Source organism: Anomalospiza imberbis, chromosome 3, assembly GCF_031753505.1.
Source record: "Anomalospiza imberbis isolate Cuckoo-Finch-1a 21T00152 chromosome 3, ASM3175350v1, whole genome shotgun sequence".
Classification (NCBI taxonomy): Eukaryota; Metazoa; Chordata; class Aves; order Passeriformes; family Viduidae; genus Anomalospiza; species Anomalospiza imberbis.
Window position 1 is genome coordinate 56,678,595 of NC_089683.1, and position 22,498 is coordinate 56,701,092.

The 22,498-nt window shown below is 39.6% G+C and overlaps 1 protein-coding gene across 1 annotated transcript in view; it reads right to left on the reverse strand.

The window, feature by feature from the left end:
* SGK1 (serum/glucocorticoid regulated kinase 1) overlaps positions 1–22,194 on the reverse strand; it is a 69,734-nt gene extending 47,540 nt beyond the window's left edge. Inside the window, exon 1 of the mRNA XM_068184529.1 lies at positions 21,759–22,194. Within this exon, the coding sequence (XP_068040630.1) occupies positions 21,759–21,827 (69 nt within the window). The 5' untranslated portion in view covers positions 21,828–22,194. The remainder of the gene's footprint in view (positions 1–21,758) is intronic.
* Between the last annotated feature and the right edge of the window lie 304 nt (positions 22,195–22,498).

The window sequence follows — 22,498 nt, forward strand, 5'->3', positions numbered from 1 at the left end:
ATTAGAGGATGCTTTACATCAGGAAAAAAAACATTTTATCTCCCATTAGTCATGAGAAGGATGGCAAGTACTTGATTAACAGTGGAAATCTATACCACAGCAACTGGTAACCAGGATCATGTATGATAAACAAACAGAATGAGACATCTCTAACTGGCCTTCTGCTGGTGACTCCTCCATGAGCAAAGCTCCTGCTCTGCTGACCTGCCGGAAATCTCAAGATTAGGAAAATTTCTCTTTCCTCTCTATGGAAACCAAGCAAATAGATTTCCTTCTGTGGGCAAATGAGCCACTTTCCAGTGCATTCCCCATTTGCATTTTTTAGTGTCAGTTCATGTGGATAATATTGCCCTCTACTTCCGTGCTCTAGAGCATCCCCACAAAATATCCAGACTGCTTTAGCTTCAGGTTGATGGGTTGAAGTTGTAGCGGGGAGGGCTTATATTTTTCAGATTTAATTTCAACAAATATATATTGAAACTGATCTTTTAGCTCAGGCAGATTTAAAATATATAATTTTTTTGCCAAGCATAATTGATTCTATGATTGTTAAGCACATCATTAAATATATTATTCTCTCCAAATAAATACACTGTTCATGTCTTGATCTAATTTCAGATTTTGGTGTGTTGAAAATAATAATTCTATTAATGTAAAAAAAAAAAACATGCTTGATTTCCCAGTGTAGTTTTTTTACAAGAAACAGTCAATATATTTAATGTGATTCTGAAAGAAGTAAATGTCTGTTGAATTTGTCCTTTTTAAGATATACCTGGTGGTCAGTTAAGTATTTTCTGACCTGGTTCTGGCTTTCTTCCTCAACATCCTGAAGCTTCAGGCATTTCACTATGGGTGCATACAGTGTGCAGAAATGTGCATGAATAAGGAACCAAACTGACAGCAGAAAAGGACTGGGGCTGCGATGAGCTGCAGGTTCAGTCTTCCTTAAAAATTCAGGAATCATAGGCCAGTCTTTTGCTTGAGACTTCTCAATTGCATATGGAATTCACATGTAAATGTGGATCTAAGTTTTCATTAAGACCCCATGATGTTTGGTTTTGTCATATCAAATTCATTACATTTGCAGTGATACAGTTGAACAATAATTTCTATTGTAACTTCACCTGTTTTTTCACTCTCTTGTGTTTCCATTTACATATCTCTAGCCTTCCTGTGTATGTAAAAGCATTCAAAATGTGACCTGGGTGCTTCTGATACACCAAAATCTGTTGGGATTGAATGATCTTGTAGCCGTACCTTTTAATAGCAATGAAATACACATTCTGCAGTATAATGATCATAAATTAAAAATTAACTACTGATGCTTTAATGATGAGGGAAAGTAACACTGAGTGCATTTTATGAAACTGCACAAAGCAGAATCTAGATGTCATTTCTCTCTCTAGCATCAACAAGTGGTTCCTCAGTTCACATTGAAATCTGAATAATTTTTCTTTATTTACTATTTATTCCAAGATGACTCCTGATTTTAAGCCAGATACACATCTTTTTTTTTTTTTTTAACGATACTTGTTGCTGTTTAAAAATGTTGGGCTAAACCAAAGTTTTCACATGATAGCTCCATATTATTTATACACATGGCCTGTACTGAGAGATGAAAAACAAGCATGATCACGAACACTGCTCTGGTCATATTGTTGTTCTATTAAATGAAGCAGAGTTTTGGGGAAACTAAGGCGTAAAAATTTCAGGAGAATCCAGCTTTGAGATTGAATGAACCAGCATGATTGCTGTTTTATTTTTTTTTTTTAATGGTTGGAAAAAGTTCCAGTAGGTTAGCTCACCCACAAATGCGCTGTCAGAGGAAAGCTTTAAAAGTAGTTTTTCTTCATTAGGTCAGACAAAGTCCAGGTTCATGTACATCCTGTCCAGGACACTGTGCTGACTCAGCAAGACACACATTTTAATAAACTTAACTGAGTCACTCTGAAAAGTAATATATAACCAACAAACGCCAATAGAAACCCAAGGCCTGCATAGCTGATCCCAGGGAAGTTGTTTTTCTTTCCTCTGCAGCCTTTGCCCCTGAGTGAGGCACCGAGCCGGGCCCTTGGTGCCTGCCCACGCGCCCAGACCTGCCCGGCAGCCGCCCGTGGGAGCCGCACTGGGGCTGGGCTGCGGCGGCTGCCAAGGAGCTCTGCCAATGCCTGGCACGCTGGGCTCTAGGGCTTGCCTACATGGATGTGCTAAAGTCTGCTCTCCAGTCACAAGTTACGTAAATGCGCATCCAGCCCTTGTGTGGACAGATTGGTTCAGAATTATGGTGGGTTTAATTCATTCTGCAGCTGTTTACTACATTTATCAAAGTTAAAATTTCAGGTTTTATTCTGAATTGAGAGGTTCAGGGGGATTTTAATGACATTCAACTCCTCTAATTTCACTTCTTCAGGTAATTCAGACTAATGCCCCTCAGTATCCCTTTGCTGACAAACCGTACATTTGATTTTGAAATTCATAGATAACACTCAGTAAAATGCACAGAAGAGTATAGAAAACTCAATGATTCACCACTGACTTTCAACATATATCCATGTCCAAAGTCATTGAAAATACTGAGTTGAAAGTAGGACCTGGCAGCAGCTTCACAGGAGCCAGGTCAAGATCAGACTTTGGAAGAAAAACAATTTCCCTGGCCATTGCTATTCAGGTCTTCGGTTTCTATTGATGCTTGTAGATTATATATTACTTTTCAGAGGGCCTCAGTTAAGTTTATTGAAATGTTATGTATGTGTATTAGTCACTGAATTGTAAGTCTACAGTATAGGCTTTTGTCTAGCTTTAACCTTAATAGACTTCAAAGATTTTTTGAGGTTTTAATATTTACATTTACATTAGACAAGTGCCTTAGATCTATAGCTCTGTTTGACTTGGGCTATCTTAAATGTCACTAAGGGATTCAAAGTGCAAAGGTTCATTTCTTTTTAATTCACTTCCACTAAAAAAACTCCTACACTGGATAGCACAAACCTAAAAAGAATTTTAAAGAAATTTCTCAGAGTTTCTTCCCTGATTTGACAAATTAAGATTAACAAGTAGCAGATGATAGTTTGCTATTTAGGGCATTACATGATCATAGAATCATGGAATGATTTGGGTTGGAAGGGACCTTAAAGATCATCTAGTTCCAATCACCCTGCTGTGAACAGGGACACACCTTCTGTAGGACAAGGTTGCTCCAGGCCCCATCCAGCCTGGCCTTGAACACTTCCAGGGATGGGGCATTCATAACTTCTCTGGACAATCTGTTCCAGAGCTGCACTACTGTTACACTGAAAATTTTCTTGCTACTACCTAATTTAAACCTCTTTCTGTTCAAATTTGCTCCTTCTCCTGTCACTACATGCCCTTGTAAGAAGTCTTTCTTTAGACTTCCTGTAAGGCCCCTTCAGGTACTTGAAGATGCTCTAAGGTCTCCCCAGAGCTCAAATACAAATGTGCTAGGTGCATAATTCTTTGTGGCACTGTAAGGAGTATTTTATTATTCAAATACATTTTTCTTTTTTGTCAAGATATCCACTACCACTAAATAAACTAGAGCCTGCTCCTAACTGCAGGAAGCAATCCTCCTCTGAACTTCCTCTGACAACTTCTGTACTTTTATTTCCAAGGCAAGGCCCCTTAATTTTGCCCAGCAATTTCATCCACCATTATAGAGTATAAGCAGCAGACTCTAAATGTGTCTGAGATAATCAGCATTAATATAACTACTCATCTGAATAATTTCTTAAAATGAAGAGTTTTGAGGTTGTCAAAGCAAATAATTTCAACTTTTCCAAAATCAAAAATTTTGCATTTTCAAGTCAAATGACATTTTTACTTTCTTTTTATTGTTATTTATTATTGAGATATAAAAAAATTATTTGGATCAAATGTAGTCAACTTCACAATCAAAGACTTTCATGACTGGGAGTAAACACTTCTCCACCCTGAAACATTTTAAATTTTTTTTCTATTGGTGGTTGTGTTGAACCACCAAAGGAGCTCTGGAACTAGTCAAAGTTGTTTGGTATTTCTGGCATTTCTTGCAATGACAGCAACCAATATTGATGAAAATTTTAAAGAAAAATGAATTCTTTCAAGAAAAGTGAGTTCAAAGGAGTCTTGTGCACCCTTCTAATATGTAGCCATGTTTCACTAATCCCAAACGAAATTGAAATGTGACTGTTGTCAGAGAGCAGCTCTAAATACCCTTTTCCCAAGCATGGCCTGTAGCATTGCTGAAAGGTGCACAAGTATTTTTTTAAAGGCTCTTTATTTTCTGAGCCTTGTTTTCTCAAGTTTCTTTGTTTGCTTTACTTTCTAAAAACATGATATCCAACAGTGATAATCTTAGACTTGAAAATTGCCAGATGTGATTAAATGAGATTTGCCAAGTTGCAGGGCTTTTTTCACTCCTAGCTTTTTCCTGTTATGCAATAGCAAACAGATAAAGCTTTTAATTTCATATGGCTCAGTTGTCAATGGCATCAGTCCACTCAGCACATTTTACACTTTAATTGGTTATCCATAAGCCAGTCCCCATCCCTGCAATCATGAGGAATATTTTCCATGAGAGAAACACCAGCCTGTTCCCTGGAGTCTCTACCAATGCAGATGTAGCTCTTGCTCAGAGGAAAAAAGATGCCAGTGGCACCAGTGACCATCCCAGAGCATCCTCCCTATCTCTGAAGGCTCTGAAAATCTTGGTGCTTCTTAGGACAAGATGAGCTTCTTTGCTGACTTCACAGCTGATCACTTGACCTTCAAAACTTAGGAATACACAGGAAAAGAAAAGGCAAGGTATGCAGGGACATAATGTCTTGCAAGATTAGGCCCTTTGTGGATGTGGCAGTCACTTCACTGCACTAAGCCCCAGTGTCTGATATGGATTTTGACCATGGATTTTAGTAGGATTTGGCAATAGGGTGGAAGATACACATCCTGGAGTAATATTTGTGTGAAAGAAAAATGCCATAAGATTGTAGACCAATTTGATAGACCATTAGATGTTTAAAATTGCAGACATTTTCTGAGGACTGAGCATAAACTGGATGATGGAATGGCTTGAGGAAAACTGTGGAAAAAACTGCTTGGAGGTCCAGTATTATCAGGCAGTTCTCAATGAAACATCACACCCATCAACACAATAGAATCAAATGTAATCTGACAGCCTGTGCAACCCTGTGCTCTCTACAGCAGTATTTTCTCCCTCCAAAACTTTGGACAGGCTTTTTTTTTTTTTTCTTTTTTTTTTTTTTTCTTTTTTTTTTTTTTTTTTTTTTGAGAAATTGGAAGAAGCCACTCTGTGCCCTTGAACTTTTCTGCACTTAAATGTCCATTCTTCATGAAAGTTTGTTTGCATCAGTTATGGGTTATTTTGGCTCTTAGTCAGCTCCTTTACTCTGCATGTTGAATTTCAAAGTCTCTGGATATTCTTTTCCCTACCGGCCAATACCAAACGCCTCGAATGTGATCTAGGTCAGGGTATGTGCCAGTGTTTGAGTTCTGCCTCCCTCTGATATCAAATGCACATTCCTCCTTCTCCAGTTGCTTTTCATCCGATCCCTTCTTTCCTTTTCCTGACTTTATCGAATTGCACCCTGGACAAGGATTTGAATTTTCATCCATTATGTAAACCCGAGGTGGACACGGAGCTCTTGGAATCATCTCCCCTGCAGTCTTGAGGGCGACTGTCAGGAAATCTATTTCAATTACAATTAGGTAGATTAGGGAATGAAAAGCTCCATTGTTCAAACTGTATACAGTCATCTACTTAAGTGGAGAGTGGTAAACGAGAGGCAGGCTGATTAATGCCCCGACTGAGATCTAGCACTACTCTCTAGCTGACTCTGACATTTAATTTGTCATGTCCCGTGGGAAATGCGGCACAGCAAAAGAATCAGTTTGTCAAATCACCTCGAGCTATTTTTTTCTCCTGCAGATCCCTGAAACACACCACTTTGTTGATTAATAATCACGTTTTATTTTAAAAGGGAAAGTGATGGGCAACTCGCTGCATAGTCATCATTTGCTGTTTTCCCTGCAAAGCCGAGAAGCTGCTCACTAAAAAGCAGACGGAGGCCAAGTAGCAGAGCACCTTGTTTCTGTCCAAGTCTGATGTACATGCCCTGGATTCATGGAGAGTTTAGTCCTCCAGCTGTGCCAGGAGAAAGGTTACCTGCATGTGAGGGGGATCTGGGGAAGGACAAATGGGTCACAGCTCAGGTGGAGAAGTGCAGGGAATTACCATGTTCTTCACAGAAGACCCAGCACACTTCGGTATTGCAGGGGAATATGCAGCATCTGGGAGAAATCGGATCTATCCAAGGGAAGGCACAGCAAATTTTTCAGTACTTCTTGTTGTCATCACTTGCAATGTTAACACATCAAGTAAATAAGGCAGATTTTTATTATCTTAAGTATGAATGGCATGTCTCCAGGCCACAGAAGAAAGTTAGCAAAGGCATATTCTTAAAAAAAAATATATGTCAACATATGACTGTGTTCAGGCACTAATCCCAAAAGTTGATGGGTACAAAAATGACTCAAGGAATCTGGAATCCTCTAAATATGAGTTTAAATATTTCTGCTGACCAAGTTGTAAATCATGTAATTGAAGGCATGAAAAGCAGCAGAAAATTTAGGCACACCAGGATTGCAAATAACTAGTGTTAATGGGCACACAGAAAACTGTCTGGTTGATTTTCCTGTTCCAGTAAATGAGAAAGCTCTTGCCAGCACCAATAGTGAGGAGAAAGTTTGTAAAACCCATATCTCACATTAATAGATAAATTAACTTTTGCTGTGCCCTCACACTGATTTTTTGTAATGTGGCATCAAAAAAATCTAAACTGAATAGGCACCACTTAGGATTTTCCTCTCTTACTTCCTCCCATGTTGTCCTTGATAACAATTGTTAGTGTCATGGGATTCTTTTCCCTGTGAATAAATAAATAACTGATGTGTTGGAATCAGGTAAGAGCTCTTGGATCAATTGCAAGCACTGATGGCACTTGTTACTACACGAGATGGGACAATAGATTCATTGTCCGTTCTGGTGTATAAACACCCTCTGCCTATTATGTCAAAGAGGAAAACAAAACAAAATGGGGTTTGTTGTGTATGTGCAAGTGTAATCTTTCCAGGCTACCAAGTTAAAAGTGCTTTTCATCTAGATCAAATAAAAACAACGTGAACAATACAACCCAAAATCCTATCCAAATAGTCTGAGGCTGCTCGCTGGTACCTTCTCTTCTCTATTCTGTTTTATGCGAGCAATGCCAATTGTCAGTAAACCTAGGCAACATTTATTTTAACTCCTGCTTTGATAAACACCACATCCCATATCTATTAGTCAAAGCCTCAAATCAGTCAGCAGTGTACTGTGAGCATCTGATCCAGGCACAGGAGCCAGGGAATGCATGCTTGGATGTGAATGGCAGCAAAGGTAGGTGAATGAAAAAATTCCAGGCAAAACAAAGATACCTCAGTGTACATTTTGTCCATCTCAGTTTCCTGATGCAACAGTTATTTTGCATCCTTCAGTAATCTGGGCTGAAGTAGCCCAGCATTATAAAGTTTGGCTGCAGTGCAAGAATAATGACTGCAGTGGCAGAACACTATGGATGACTGGTTACAGCACCAAGTCTCATTCAATAGTCATCCTTAACTATTCAAAAGCCTCACACTGTCAGAGCAGGGAAGCATATTTTGTGCAGCCTGAAATTAATAACTTTCCTCTTTCAAATTTGAGCCTAACTCTACACTTCACTAATCTCCTTTAGATTTGGCAAGAAGGTGACCCTTCTGATTTGTTGTATAACTTTGCACAGCATCCTAATTTTTTGTCAATCTTTAAAGCAACCAGGACCACTAGACAAGCTGATTTAGGGTCCCTGGTCCTTCTGGCCCTGTGAGAGAGACATGCCAAAACATTAACAGAGCTGTGAGATGGACAATACACCTCAGAAAGCTGCAGTATTCCCAGAGGGGCTCCTGGTGAAAGATGACAGTAACTTTTTACAGATCAGCTCCTTTGCCAGGCAAAGCTGGGCGGGGACCTGGCAGCAGAGACTTCAGCTGCTTGTGCAGGCCCATGTGTAGTGTGGCATGGCAGTGCCATGGGGGAGGCTGCCACAGCCTTGGTCAAGCCCCACTTGAGCGCTCTGGGGTGGTCCTGTCATCTATCAGACTGGGTAACACAGACAAAGCAAATGTCTCTGCTTTTCTGTTCCAAGTCAAAGGAAATATTGATAATAGAATCATTGAATAGGTTTGGGTTGGAACAAACTTTAAAGATCCTCTAGTTCTCAGCCCTCTGCCATGGGCAGGGACACCTTCCACTTGACTAGGTTGCTTGAAGTCCCATGCAAAGTGTTTGCTCAGAAGCATATCTTTCAGGAAAATATCCGCCACTTCTTTTCCTGGCTTTTTCTAGTGACCAATTTGCCTTTGCAAAGAAAAGTGTTTGAGAAGAAACAGAAATTCCACAGCACTCAAATTAGCCATTTCTAAATAACATCCCAGCTGAGATGCAGTGTGCAAAACACCAATAAATTTCCATCAGGATCTAAAAGATTATTTTATTCTGAACCTTACAAGAACTTATGACTTAAAACACCATCATCAATGGGGGTTTAATCTAGGAAAAGCATTTAAGTGTTTTGATGAATTAATTCATTGCCAAATGTGACCAATTCTTATAAGATCATTCACTGATTTTCATCACTAATTTTTTCCCCACTAGTATGATAAAATGAACTTATGGAAAACAGACCACATGATGCATACTCAGTCACTGTAGGAGAACATATGGTCCTGAATAATTTGAAAATAAAACATACATCGTTGTCTAGCAATTGCACAGACTGAAAACAAACCTCCTTGATACAAGAGACTCTTTTGAGGTTAAAATTTGTTGATTAATGATTCAAAATTTTCTGTGCATGATATTCTTTAGAGATATGTAATAAAATCTTAGCTCAGGCTATCTGAAAGATGGACCAAATGTTTATAGCATTTCCTGCTCCAAAAGCGGTCAGCAACATTTATTTATAATCCCATGAGGAGAAAACTATTATTTTCTAGTTGCATTTTAATCTACTCTGAAATCTGCTTGAATTTCACCAAGCTTCCCATCACTCTGTGGTGACTAGATGCCTCCTCCATTTGAGAAATAGATCTTATGAATCCTCCTTGGAGAGGGGTAAATGACTCAATGCTTCAAAAACAAAACAGCAAACACAAGATGAACTAACAAATCTGAAACCCCGTCCCAATGCAATTTCATCACCTATAAAACTGCAGCTGTTTCAATTTGTGAAACTAAGCAATTTCTCCTGCACCTGTCAAACCTGCCTGGCATTTCAATAAATTGTTCCATGTGTTGTTTTTGCTCCTGCTTTAAAATAGCTTGAGAAGTATGGTTTTAAAAAGGGGCTAAGTACAGACAAAAAGTACAGTTAATCAGAGCAAAACCACATTTTCAAACTGCCAGTCAAAACCAGTCATTCATATGTATTAAAGAAATAAGTGCTCTTAAGTGAAAAACATAGTAACAGATGCAAACCAGACACACTCAAGAAGTATGAAACAAGGGAGGCTTTCTTTCTGCCGTTTACATTATTTCCTTTCTTAGCTTAGTATTTTTCCAGGGGCACACTCACACACACAAGAAATATATTACCCAGCATTTATTCCTTGTGGTCTTCACTTTATTTACAAGATGACGACAATAAAGAGCTTTGTTTTAGAAACACGAGCTGAAGTGTAAGTCACCAATGCTGACTTATCTGCTTGTGGGTTGGAGTCTCCCACATGTGTAGGTTGCTGGTTTTGGGAAGACTGTGACTGAGGCAGCTTGTCTTGAGTCTCTTATTCCATGTGCCTTTTTATGTGTGGATTTTCTTTTGCTTAACTCTTACAAATAAAAAATAAATATTCTGAAGTTATTTCAGGCAAAAGCTACTGAAAGCTAACACATTTTTCCTCTGAGAATGCCAACATTTTTTGAGGGTTCAATGCCAAACAGGTTAAATAATTATGACATCTGAGAAAATATTAAAAGTACCTTGCAGGTAGGCTAATTACATGGTTTCAATTTGGTGTGCAAATCCTTTTACAGGACTGCTAGTCACCAATATAAATTATTGTGTCAGAGAATAAGTGAAATGGAGAAAGCAAACAGAAATTGAAGAAGGCAAGTAGAAGGAGATAATACCTGAGACAGATAAGTTTTTAAATGGACTGAATAGTTTTCCTAATATTATGACCATGAAATAAGGGAAATCAGATGACAGCCTAGCATTGTGGACTTGGCTGGTAACTTCTTCACTAAAGACAACATTTGGAAAAGCAGCAAATGCACCAATCTCAGCTCCTTTCCATCCTTGCAAATAATTTCTCTCATTGGCAGAGCATCTGGGCATGTGGCAGACCAGCTTTTGATTCACCTGCTAGGGTAAGTGAACCAATTTTTAGGTGGCACACCTACACTGGAGAAACCCAGTGAGGTTGTCTGGATCCCCTATCAACACACAAATGTGCAAAGATATTTGGGTGCAGAAGCTGCTGGAGTTTTCCAAGGCTCACACAAGTTACTCCAAGAGCTTCATAAAGCACTCTGCTAGGCTGGACTCTCTAGCAACTTGCTATGGAGAAGCAGCAATCTTTCCATTCAGCTCTGTATGGGCCTATTCAGTATGCAGGCTGCTATATGGGAAAGGTCCAGGCTGGTTAGCCCTTGGAGAGAAAAAAGGGAGAAGTATGATGAACAGAAGAAATTTGTTGAAAAGAAGATGATTTATTTACATATTTAACTTCTGGATGACTGCCAGTGTGCTTGGAACTGCACAGAAAGAGAACCTCATGAGGCTTGTCTCATATCTAATTACAGCTCTTTCAGGCTTAGTATATATGGAATAATTGGGGAATGGAATGAACAATCCCAGAGTAGCTCTGACCTTTTTTCCCTTCAACATTTCTTAATTAATCTTAAATAGAGAAAGAAATAATTTATTTAGTCCAAGCAAGCTATCCCAGAGCAGTCACCTTTGCTCTCTTATCACTGTACAAAAAAAAAAAAAAAAAAAAAAAAGCAAAAAGGCAGCACAAAAGAAGAGACATAAAAAATAAAGGAACTTTTGAATCTGAAATGCGACCTCTTCCTCTCACAGGGAGCTGATGGAAGGTGCATGCATGGACACCATAGGCTTAGGAAAGAATGGACACTAATGAATGCTACTTTCTGACAGGGTGAATCAAATCTCACAATCTCCTTATCAAAAATATTCATCTCCCATCTCCACCACATGCATCATAACTCCTGATGTTAGGCATTGGGGAGACATTGTCAAACTGAAATGCAGGAACTAAAAGAGAAGTTTCAGGGCAAAGATAATGAAGAGACACTCTAAATTCCATCCTGCTGACTGTGCTTCTTCTTGACTCTCCATCTCTCTAAAGGTCTTGGTAGTGTTAAAGATACCCCTGGATGATGGCTGCAGCTTTAGGATGCCCATCTACAGAGCTGCTAAGCATGAAGCAGCATTTAAGTTTTTTTTTTTTTTGTTTGTTTGTTTTTTTTTTTTCCTGGAGTTCAAGACCATCCTACTATAAATAAAAGTCAGCTAAATAAAAAGGCTTGGTTATTAATTAACTTTGTCTACCAGTTTACCAGAGATGAACAAGAAATCAGTCTGAAGTCAGTGATATCACTGTATAAAGGGTTAGGGTGTCCATGGAGCAGAAGAGATGACATGGAGCCAGGATGCATACTGGACACAAAACCTGGAGGCACAGCAGCTGTGGTTTTAATCACACCTCCAGTCTGTTGGCATAAGAAGAAAAGGTCACACTACAGACCTAAAGGTTGCTTTGGTTTGTATTTCACGGGCTGTCCTCCTTTAACATTACCTTCCCTTATCTTCTCTTCACATGAGTTTTCTTACAGTTATTCTTTGTATCTCAGCCTAACAGTCAGAAAGGTTTTACACAGAGGATTCCCACAGTCACTTTGTTCCCATAGCATAGAGGTTTAGTCCAACACTCCAGCCAGAAAAGTTGATGTTACAATGGCTCTCCTTGCTAGGAGCCCTCCTTTGAGCTGACCATTAAGGAATGTGGGATCCAAAGTTTTGCATGAATCAGAGTGTGTCAAACAATGTCAATGTGCTTCAAAATGTCATTAATTTTAAAGCTAGAAATAAATTATCATTATTCAAATTCCAACCTACCTACAGTTTAGGCCATTAAAGCTTAACAGTCTTTCATTAGAATAATGCAGGGATCTTTTCCGAAAACAAAAAGATACTGAAAGAACTGTATATTTTTTTCACTAATCTTAATTAATTAGCATGGAAAGAATTTCAAGCCATTTTATGGACCTATTCTTGGGTAAATTTTTGCAATACATCTAAATTTGTATTGACCTACAGTTCAGCATTTTTCTTAATAACCTTTTTCACTTATTTCTGCTACATACTTGAAAACTTTTCACAGCCCCAGTAAAAAGCAGATGAACTGACTGAAGCAAGACAAATGTCTAATAAAAACAGAGCACAAAATAAAATAAAATATGTATTTCCCATCTATAAGTATGGAAACCCCCAACTCTTCCCCAAACAGTCATATAAAAATAATTTTGATGGCAACATTAGCCAGTGACTTTGATTATCTTATTTGTGTCCATGAAGTCTCAACTGAGATTTGAACCTGAACTATTTAGGTGCTGTCAGTCTTTTTCTCTACCCTGAAGAGCTTACAATCTAGACAGCTGGCCAAATGATGCTTCTTAGAATAGCTGAGGTAAATTCCCAGGGTCAAATGTTACACAGGAGTCTGAGTTGCAATGAGTTTGTTTTCCTGTATACTCTTTTAGCACCCAGTACTGGTGCAAGGTAGCTCCTTAAAAATACCTTCTGAAAAGGTCCCAGCCCACAGGGATGCTGAAAGAGTGCTGATGTGGGTAGGTGCGAATGGAGCCTTTCCAGAATAGGAGCCCAGGGTCATGCTCCATCCCCATATCACACCTGTAGTCAGCTGGCAGTGGGGCAGTGGATGCGTGTTCCCACTCCTCCTTTTGAATATTGACTGTTTTCAGAAAAGTCCTAATGTGTACTGCCTGACTGACAGGGATTTTTACCATGTGTAGTCCTGTGGATCTTTTCAGAAGACAGCTGAACACCCATGGCATGATTTGCACAGTGTACAAATATGTGTGTGGCCCTGAAGAGCACAAGCAGACAGGTTGTTGGCATCTGAAAAAGCAGCCACTTGACTACTGAGCTGCAGCATCTGACTGTACACACAGTTCCTCCTTCACTGGAGCTGGGACATTAAATGGTTTGCTGCTGCTGGTGGTGGACACCAAACCAACGTCTGTGCACACCTACAGCAAAAAGAGACTGTCCACGTGCCTTGCACGGCTCACCATCCGTGCTACTGATGTTGTGTAGAAACTTGGTTATTGGGCTTTGCTTGTGGGAGACACAAAAGCAGTGAAATAAGTGCTGGATTATGGAGCACAGCAGGCTCCAGTCTCAGGCTGTCACCTCTTCTGCCATTTCCTGATGCGCCACAGTATGGGAACAAGCTCGGTCACGCTGGAAGACACTTATAAAACAAACATGCCCCTTGGCACTCTTGACATTGCAGGGCAGGCAGAATCTCAATTTATGATGCTTTTTCCTTTTGCAATATTTTAATGAGCTGAGTAGACTGGAAATAATAGCTTTTTGACTTAATACAGTATCTAGCATCTTCTGATGCCACTGCCATGTCAGCAAGACTGTATTATATTTCTGACCACTTGAAAAAAATTATTTTGTTGCTTCTGCTTTTAAGCTGCTTAAAATGCCTGCATAAACTTCAGCCAAACAAACCCAAGCAGATGTATGCTGCTTCTCTTTCAAGAAAAGGAAATTTTTATTTTATTGGTGGAAACTTAGAGTAAGGGTCAGGAAAAAAAGAATAAGTACTGCCTTGTATATGAATTTGTCTAACTGACTGAGTTACCTATTTTCTCGTTGTGCACTTATCTGTGAAATGGGTATGATTATTCTACCTTGTAAGGATATTTTGAGTCTTGGTTAATTGCTTGTGAGCTGATCTGGAAATCTCTTCAGTGCAGTCTTCAATAAACATTAAGATTTATTGCTTTTGGAGCTATTGTTTTCTTATTCCCTATATTTAATCATCTTGCTATAAAAGCAACTGTTGTAAATAACAACCACTAGCAATTATTTTGTGATAACATGCTCTTTAGAAAAAACCCCATTCTGTGTTATTGATTTGATTTTACAACACTGTTTCATGAGTTTAGGTTTTGCTTGGTTTTCCACTGCTTTAGCATCTCCATTTACATGTTTTTCTGCAAAGATGTTTCCTGTCCTCCTGTTTTCTTCTTCTTTACGTCAGCCAATTTCTTAGAAAGATATAAGCTTTCCCCTTGCTTTCAATCCTCTGATTCCTTTCTCTATGGACACAACCCTTGACCTCCCCTGAGCCTGTAACCCTCATCAAAGCCACGTTTTTAATTAGCAGATAGGGTAACATATACACAGAGTTGCTCCAAACTCATAGTCCTCCCCAGTCCCTGCAGATCATATTTATCAATCTTCCCATTTGGCAGAGGAACCACATTGATTTTTCGGCAGACACAGCTGTCTGCTTTCTTAGTATCTCAGTTTGCACCACCAGTTACCACACAGCTAAGGGTGTCCAAAACCCTCTGTGCTGTTCTTCTTGCTGACATTTTCTTGCATCACAAAGTTTTTCAGACAATTTGGATGTTTAGACTAAGGGTAAATGATACTGAGGCTGCTGAGCTGAGTTACGATAGCAGTGACAACATTGTGTCTGGGATAGAATTGCTCTAAAAATTTGACTCCACGCTCTGTGGCATTTAAAACACTGTTAATATGCACTTGGCAGAAGACTGGGAGATCTCACAGCTGGCCCTTCCCCAAACAGAAGCCATGCTCAGCTCTGAAGGCATGTAATGAAGGCAGACCAAAGCACTCTTCAGGCTCAAGCAATATCTAATCTGATCTTGAAAGGAATGAGCCAGAGCAGGCTCCCAAAGGAACCTCCCCCCATTGCTATTTGATTTTAGTGATGGTGGATAATGAGAACCTGAAAGTGCTAAAATGGCTGAGAGCATGCTTGGAAAAATCCAATCAGAATCTGAAATTTAAAAAAATAAAGTCAATTTCTCAGAAAGAGGTGAAATAAAAAATAAATCTTCAGATTAATTCTGTGCTCTGAGTTTTCCAGGAGGACAGTGATGTACAGCATAGAAGAAAAGAACTTATGGGACTATGTGAACAGAAACAAAACTATCACATCTGAAGGGAGAACAAATTTCAAAGAGTTCAGTAGAAAATGAGATAACATGCAACATGCATTTACCAATATGCCAAACTTGCCTGATGTCTTCCTTTGATGAGGCAAATGTGGATAATCTAATCCGTATGGTCTTTGGTAACTCAGTAACACAGAGGTAACACAGGGGGAAGAAGTTAAAATGGAGAATAAGAATAGTCTTACAAATATAATCATGAGAAAAAGGAGTAAGCAAAAAGTGTGCTCTCAAGAGGAATGTTACTACTGGAGATGGGTTTGATAAAGAATCTAGGCTTGAGCTCAGAAAATTTGCCAGTGACACATAGATTTGCTTAGTAAAAGAGGACTAGAGTAGGAGAGGAGAGTGGGGTGGAGGTTAGAAATGTGTAGCAGAGTCCATGAGAAAGAACCTTGAAAGAGGACTATATGGATGCTTTGGTAACCCCAAAGAGATCTCTTGGCCAGCAAATATGACAGCTGACTCTGTCTGCTGGAGTTACTAGGCAATGGAAAGTCTACCCTAAAGGAAGTGTCTAAAGGAAGTTTTCTTCTTTAGTCTAGACAAATACAGCTGAAAGAAGAAATGACTGCTCTCTATAAATACACCAGTGGTTGTATATATGAGGGAAGGGCATGATCTGTATAAGATATTGCTTTGTGTTAGTAAAAGAGTAAATGGGAATAAATTGGTCATGTGTAAAACTAGGCTGAAAATGAAAGGAGGATTTCTAAATTTTCAAGCAGAGGGATTTTTCCAAAACTGGAAGAGAACTGGGAAGCTTCAAGCATTAGCTTGACAAATCTGTGGTAGGAATTACGAGATGTGTTTAGGAAAGATCAAGAATTAAGGAATATGGATGTGCTTTCTAGTATTACATTTTTTTATGAAAGAGAATTGAAGAAGTTAGAGGAAGGAGAAAGGAATAAAAAATAAGAAGACTTTCCTTTCTCTTGATCTTTTTTCTTTCTTTCCTTTTCTCTCATTCTGTTGTCCTTCCTCTATTCTTTATTATTCCTTTTTCCTTTTATTCATTTAATTCCAAGCTATTATATTTCAGTTTTAACAACACTTTCGTATTTTAGTTTTGAACAAGGGACTCATAGATACTTTCTTGCCTAGATGTTGCCAGTTTTGTCTCATAAATCTTTTCATGCATGCTAGCTGAAAACCAAAATATTAGCGATGAACCTAACCCAAAGCTCATCTTGGTTTAATGTGAAGACAGAACAAAACAAAGTTTTTTTAATGGAAAATCTGTACTGGGGCCTTACACGGTTTCTCACTTATTTTCATATTTCATCCCATGTGTTTACTTAATAGGCTTTTTCAGGAAACAGTTGATAGGCAGAAGATGAGGAAACTATCAGTCAGCTCAATGACCGTTTGCAGCAGGTTTGAAGCCTGATAGAGATATAGGGCCACCTTCATCTCAGTTACCTTAAAGCCCCATCGTAGTTGTGGTCTGCAATGCTTCATCATTAGAGACTGATGAAGACTTTTGGGGCTGTGGTGGGCAAGGCTGAGTGCCTACAGCTTTGGCTAATGCTAAGAAGAGCCGCAGATGCTCAGCACCTCTTTACACAGAACAAGTGAGATGGAAAAAAATTCTCTGCTGCAAGTCTTCGCCTTACTTGCAGTTACCCAGGATCTTTGTCTCTGGAAATCAGCTTTAAAATGTATGTACTTTTGTGACATTGGCCCAAGCAGCAAAGAAAAGCAGCAGTATAATCAGTCATCCCATATAAAGCTGAGATTTTCCCATGCTATAGACATCTTGTCCCTCATTTTCTCCTAGGTAAGCTCCCAGTTACCCTAAATAAAATGTATCTCCAGACCTTAAATTAATTTCTGGACTTGTAAAAGTGGCAGAGCAGAGAGCAATCCCCCCACAGCACAATCTACCAGAGGGATTATAATCTGTAGGAACTCAGCTGGAACTACTGCATTAAAGGGCTTTCTGTATCACAAAATTAGTGTAGTCCTAAAAATGGCATTCAGGTAATTCTGCAGTCTCCTCAGCCATGTATTGCCTTGAGCTCTAATGCGGCCTGAGCTGTCATCTTCATGCATGATGTTTACAGGCTAGTCTTTTCAGCTCATATATGGAGAAAGCTGCTGGTATGTAGTGCCATAAAATATCAACATAGAAAGGAGAAGGACATGGCTTCCACAAACTGCTTGTTTGAAAAACTGCATAGAAACAAAGGTTGCTATTTTCTCTTCATTCTTGCGCATTCACTTTGGCTTGACCTAAATTGCTAATTAATGTAAATTTTCTCAGTGAAAAAGGATTATGGATATTCTTTTTCTTATCAGGTTTCAGACTAGCAAATCCTTAATCCCTGCAAGAAACTTCTTCTCTAAGACATGCCCTGTTTCTTTTTTTTTTTTCCTTTAATGGAAGACAGCTATTTCTTTTCCCATTTATCAGTCATTTATCTTCTTCACATTCTGAATAAATTTGTATTTGGTCTTGGTCCAGACCTAAGAGGATAATGAATTTCCATATTCACTGAGGTTACCATATCACAAGTACAGTATTTAAGTGGCAGGGACAATCCATCATCACTCACCTGGTTTAACCATGTTGGTTTGTGTTGTGATATATGGCATGGCATGTTATTTTGATATGAAGGAGCTTGTATATTGTAAAATACTATCCAAAATCTTCATAAGGTAGGCCAATGCAACAGAAGAGGCAGTGCAAGTACCACAAACATCCACTTGCCAAAAAACGTCTGGCAGGGATGGCAGCAGGTGAAAATGAAAGGCTCCTCTGCCCTGGGATATCCCATTGGCCAAAGAGGAATAGAATATTTGTAGGTTTTCCACATTCAATGATATTTTGAATTGGGAGCATCCTTCTGTGTGGGCAATCCTGCACAGCTCTGAAGGATGAGACCTGCAAGCCCCTTGCAACAGAGGGATGTGACTTCTGCCAATTAACAAACCATTTTTATTTAACTTGGGGAAGGTCCAACTGCTGCTGGTATATGAAAATAAGAGATTTTCCAGCCATTTATAGCCAAAGCTCTTTAATGGGCTATTTATATCAGTATCCAGTATGCAATGTCAGTGGACAAGGAAAAGGATGGTAGCCAAAATGAAGGTAATTGTGTGCTGTCAGATGACAATGCCTTTTAACCTCCCAACCTTGTCAGGAGGTAACCCTTTTATGCCATGGCCCAATATTATTTAAACAATGATGTTTATAATTTATCTTCATTGGATTAACTTCAGATTTCCCCCTTGTACCTATACATGGTCCATTTTCTTCTCTCCCCTTCTCTTCTTAGATTTGTGTAGTCTTTAATTAAAACCCAATATTTAGCCATTAAAACTTCTGATTCTAGGCACAATTACTTGTTACACCTCTTGCAATGAAAAAAAGATAGGTATTGTAAATCCATTGGTTTTCTCCAAGCTGCACCCATTTTAAGTGGATGAATTCCCCATTTTGTTGCTCTAACCCTGCCAGAAGTGAGTGCTACAGTCTGTTCTGCAAAACAAATAGTTTCTATTTCCTCTTTTATTTTAATGAAATGTGCTGCCCTTTAATTTCAGCCTTTCCTTCCCGTTCTCTGACCTCTGGATATGATTAGCCCATACCCTGAATCATCTGACACAGCAGGCAGCATCCCAGAGGGTCAGTACTTTGTCATCAGAGAATAAGCCAGGCTTAAAAAAAATCGGCTCCTCAAATTCAAGTCAATGTTTGAATGCACTTTCAGCCTGGTCTAAATCCACAGAGCTCTGCCAGTCCTTTCTTCACTCTTGAACACAGCAACAAACAGGGTTGCAATTTAATGAGAGCATAAGGCTCAATGGGAAATGATAACAATGAAGATACATCTGGCACTTTCTTCCAAAAAAAAAAAAAATCTGAGTTGAAAAAATTGCAGCATTTCCCAAAATTTAGTGTGTTTTACTCTACATTGATTTGGATTTTCTAGAATTAGACTTGGAAAGCACCTCTACTAGAAATGTGTGCTTTTGAGGAGAGAGACGCAGTGATTGCAAACTGGAGAGATCGGAGCCCCATCCCTTGTTTCATCATAGACCCTGCTGGTGGTCTGGGAGAAGCCTGCTCAGTATCCAGATAACAAATCACCTTCTCTGGGTGTCAGGCATGTGTCAGAAAAGAGGGATAGCAGTACCTCACCCAGCAGCCAGGACTGCTGGGCTCCGCAGTGCAAGACCTGCCTCCCACTCTGGGTGGAGGATGCGCTCACTGGGTTGCTGGTTATGGAGCACTGGTGCTGTGAGGATGCAAACTGTCAAACAGCTCTACCACTCACTACACTCAGACCAAGAAACCTCGCAAGTGTGCTTCTGTACATGCAGGATTCTGGTGGTTGTTCAGCCAGACTGCCCAGATCAGGAGACCAAATCAACTCTTGAACCATCTCTCCCTGTTCTCCCAGTAGTTAACATGTGACACATCACCAGTCCAGAAAATGCATATTTCTGGGAGGCAGCAACATGTTATGAGCATGTAACTATTTTTGTTTGTGTATGTTTCAAACACTGGCACTGAACAATGGGGATTTTCTGCGAGGAAGGTAAGAGGGGTAGGAGAAACATCAATGAATACATATATCTATTGACAGAAAAGTATAGGGAGAGAATTCCCTTCTTTGTGTCTCTAAACTGCTTTTACTGATTTCATCTATCTTCATCACAATAGCAAAAAGGCAACGTCTGTTAAAATGAAAACCTTCAGAAAACAAAGGCAGCTATTTGTCCTGTTCCACTGTCCAGGACTGTATCAGTGTGACAGTTTCTTCAATTATGACTACAATTAACAATCTCTTTCAACTGTAAATTCACTGATTATCAGTGTAGGTCTGAAAAAACCCACTAATCACAATTTTCCTTTCTTATAGAACAAAATTAAGTAGAGGTTTCCAGTGATAACTTCTCAGTGGCTCTAAACAGATAGAAGACAGTTGCCAATGCAGGAACCTTATACAGGAATTGCAAGACAGTTACTTTCCTCTTTAATAATATAATTATATTAAAACCTTCAAGCAGTTCAAAAAAAAAACCCAACAGATAACCTTGCTGGTAAGCTGAGTATCAGACATACATGTGCCAATAGTAATGTACTTAAATGAGAAGCATGTTGGGATGAGAACCATTTTTATTGGCTGAATTTATATGCTGCTTGAGTTATCAGTCTGAGGCTTCTACAAACTGCCTTGGAAACAACAATTGTTAGCTAACACTGCATTTTTTTCTCTGAGTGACCCAGCTAGTATTTTCTACATCTGCCCTTAAATGTGGCATCTTGGTGCCTGAAAGGGTTTGACCCTAGCTTACAAATTAGTTACTGGTGTAGGCTTCATTTTTTTTTTTGCCTCAAGGGTTAAAAGGACTGACCATATTCTTGGCATAATGGAGGGAGAGAGAATGAATGGGGATGAATGAATGAATGAACTAATGAGTGAATGGAGCAGCTTATCTGCTCCTACTCCAGTCTGTTTAAAGAGAGGGTTGTCGTTTTAATCACTCAGGAAATCCTTTCCATAGTGTAGTCCCTGCTAACAATCTCTTTCTGATGCTTTGCTCCTGTTATCTGAGTCTACCCAGACTTATTCAGAATACCTGTCCTGCTGCCACATGGAAATTACTTTGTTTCTCAAGTTAAATAAAGAGTATTGTCACAGAAAAGAGTCAAAGAAACAGAAAGGAATTAGCTAAAGCGATGAGATAGAGTTACACCTGCATTTCTTTGAGGAAAACATCGAATAAAATGCATAGCAAATATTTTCTAAATCCTGATATATCTAAGTTAAAGAGTATAAAAGAAAATCAAATCCAGGTGTAGCTCGGTCTTACTCTTTTCTCCTGCATGAATTATGATTACAGGCAAATTAGAAACTGTGAAGTATTTTCCTGAGCTTACAAATGCTTCTTTGTTCTATTTTTTTCCCCCTACTTTGTGAGATGATGAATGGATGAGGGTAATGCTACACTTCAGGAAAGTAAATGGAAGGTGTGGAAGGAGTCATAACCCTAGGTGGATGTGGAGGAGCGAGTCAGGGACAAGCTGCAACATCGCTACACTCTGCTTTGGAGTGCATTATCCCAGGCGGAATAGCTGCCTGTATTGCGTCAAGCCCTGGGGTCAGCTGTGACAGAGATACACATTCCACAGTAAAGAGTGCTGATGTAATACCTTTGGAGCCCCTAGCCTCGTCCCCTTGCCCTGCTCCTCTTCACCTACACTGCTATTACCCTTGGTGTTCAGTAGAACTGCCCATGCCATGAGATCCATAAAGTAGGAGACCAATGTAAAGCACTTTCCTTCTTCAATGACTTTCTCTCTGCTCTGGCTGAGTAAGAAATGCAGCAATAGTAAAAGGGAAGAAAAAAAAAAAAAGAAAAAGAAAGAATTAAAGGAAAATCTTACCCTCTTTTTAAAAAACTGAAAGGCTGAGCACTTCTTGACTGGAAATCCATTCATGTCTTTGTTGACCATTTTCCACAGTGAAGGGTACACAGTGATAGATCCAGTGTGCCAGTGTGGCACTTGCTTAGTTCATCTGTTTTCCTCTGTATTCTTTCAGCTAATGAAGACAGAGCAGGGCAGGAGGCTCACCGGCACGGCTCAGGCAGCTGTCCTTTACACATTCATCCTGCTGCACCAGCTACTGCAGCAGCAGCAGCAGTGGCAGCAGCAGCAGCAGCCTTTTCCAGCTTTCAGATGCAGCTCTCTATTAGCTTCTTAAAACCATCCCCTAAATACATATACTCCTGTAAAATCCCGTGACAGCTCTCAGATCAGAGGCAGCAGACCTCAGGCTAAATGGGTCTCACATAAACCCAGGTCCATCCATCCTGTGAGAGTTACTGGTACCACATGCTGTATAAGCATAGAGGATACCCTGCTTAATTTGCTATTCTCCTTCTTCAGGTGGTGCGATTCACTGCTGTTTGAGATGAGAGCTGGTTTTGATTGTGCAAATTTCAGTGGGAGCTGCAGTTCAGCAACGGCAGAGAGAGGGAGGGAGGGAGGGGAAGGGAGGGGAAGGAGAGAGAGAGTGAGGGAGAGATGCACAGGCAGAGCAGCTGAACACAAATAGCCATACAAAGGATAGTAGGAAGGCTCAGCAAAAGAAGTGCTGAAAGGCAATATCTTTCCCCTGGGAT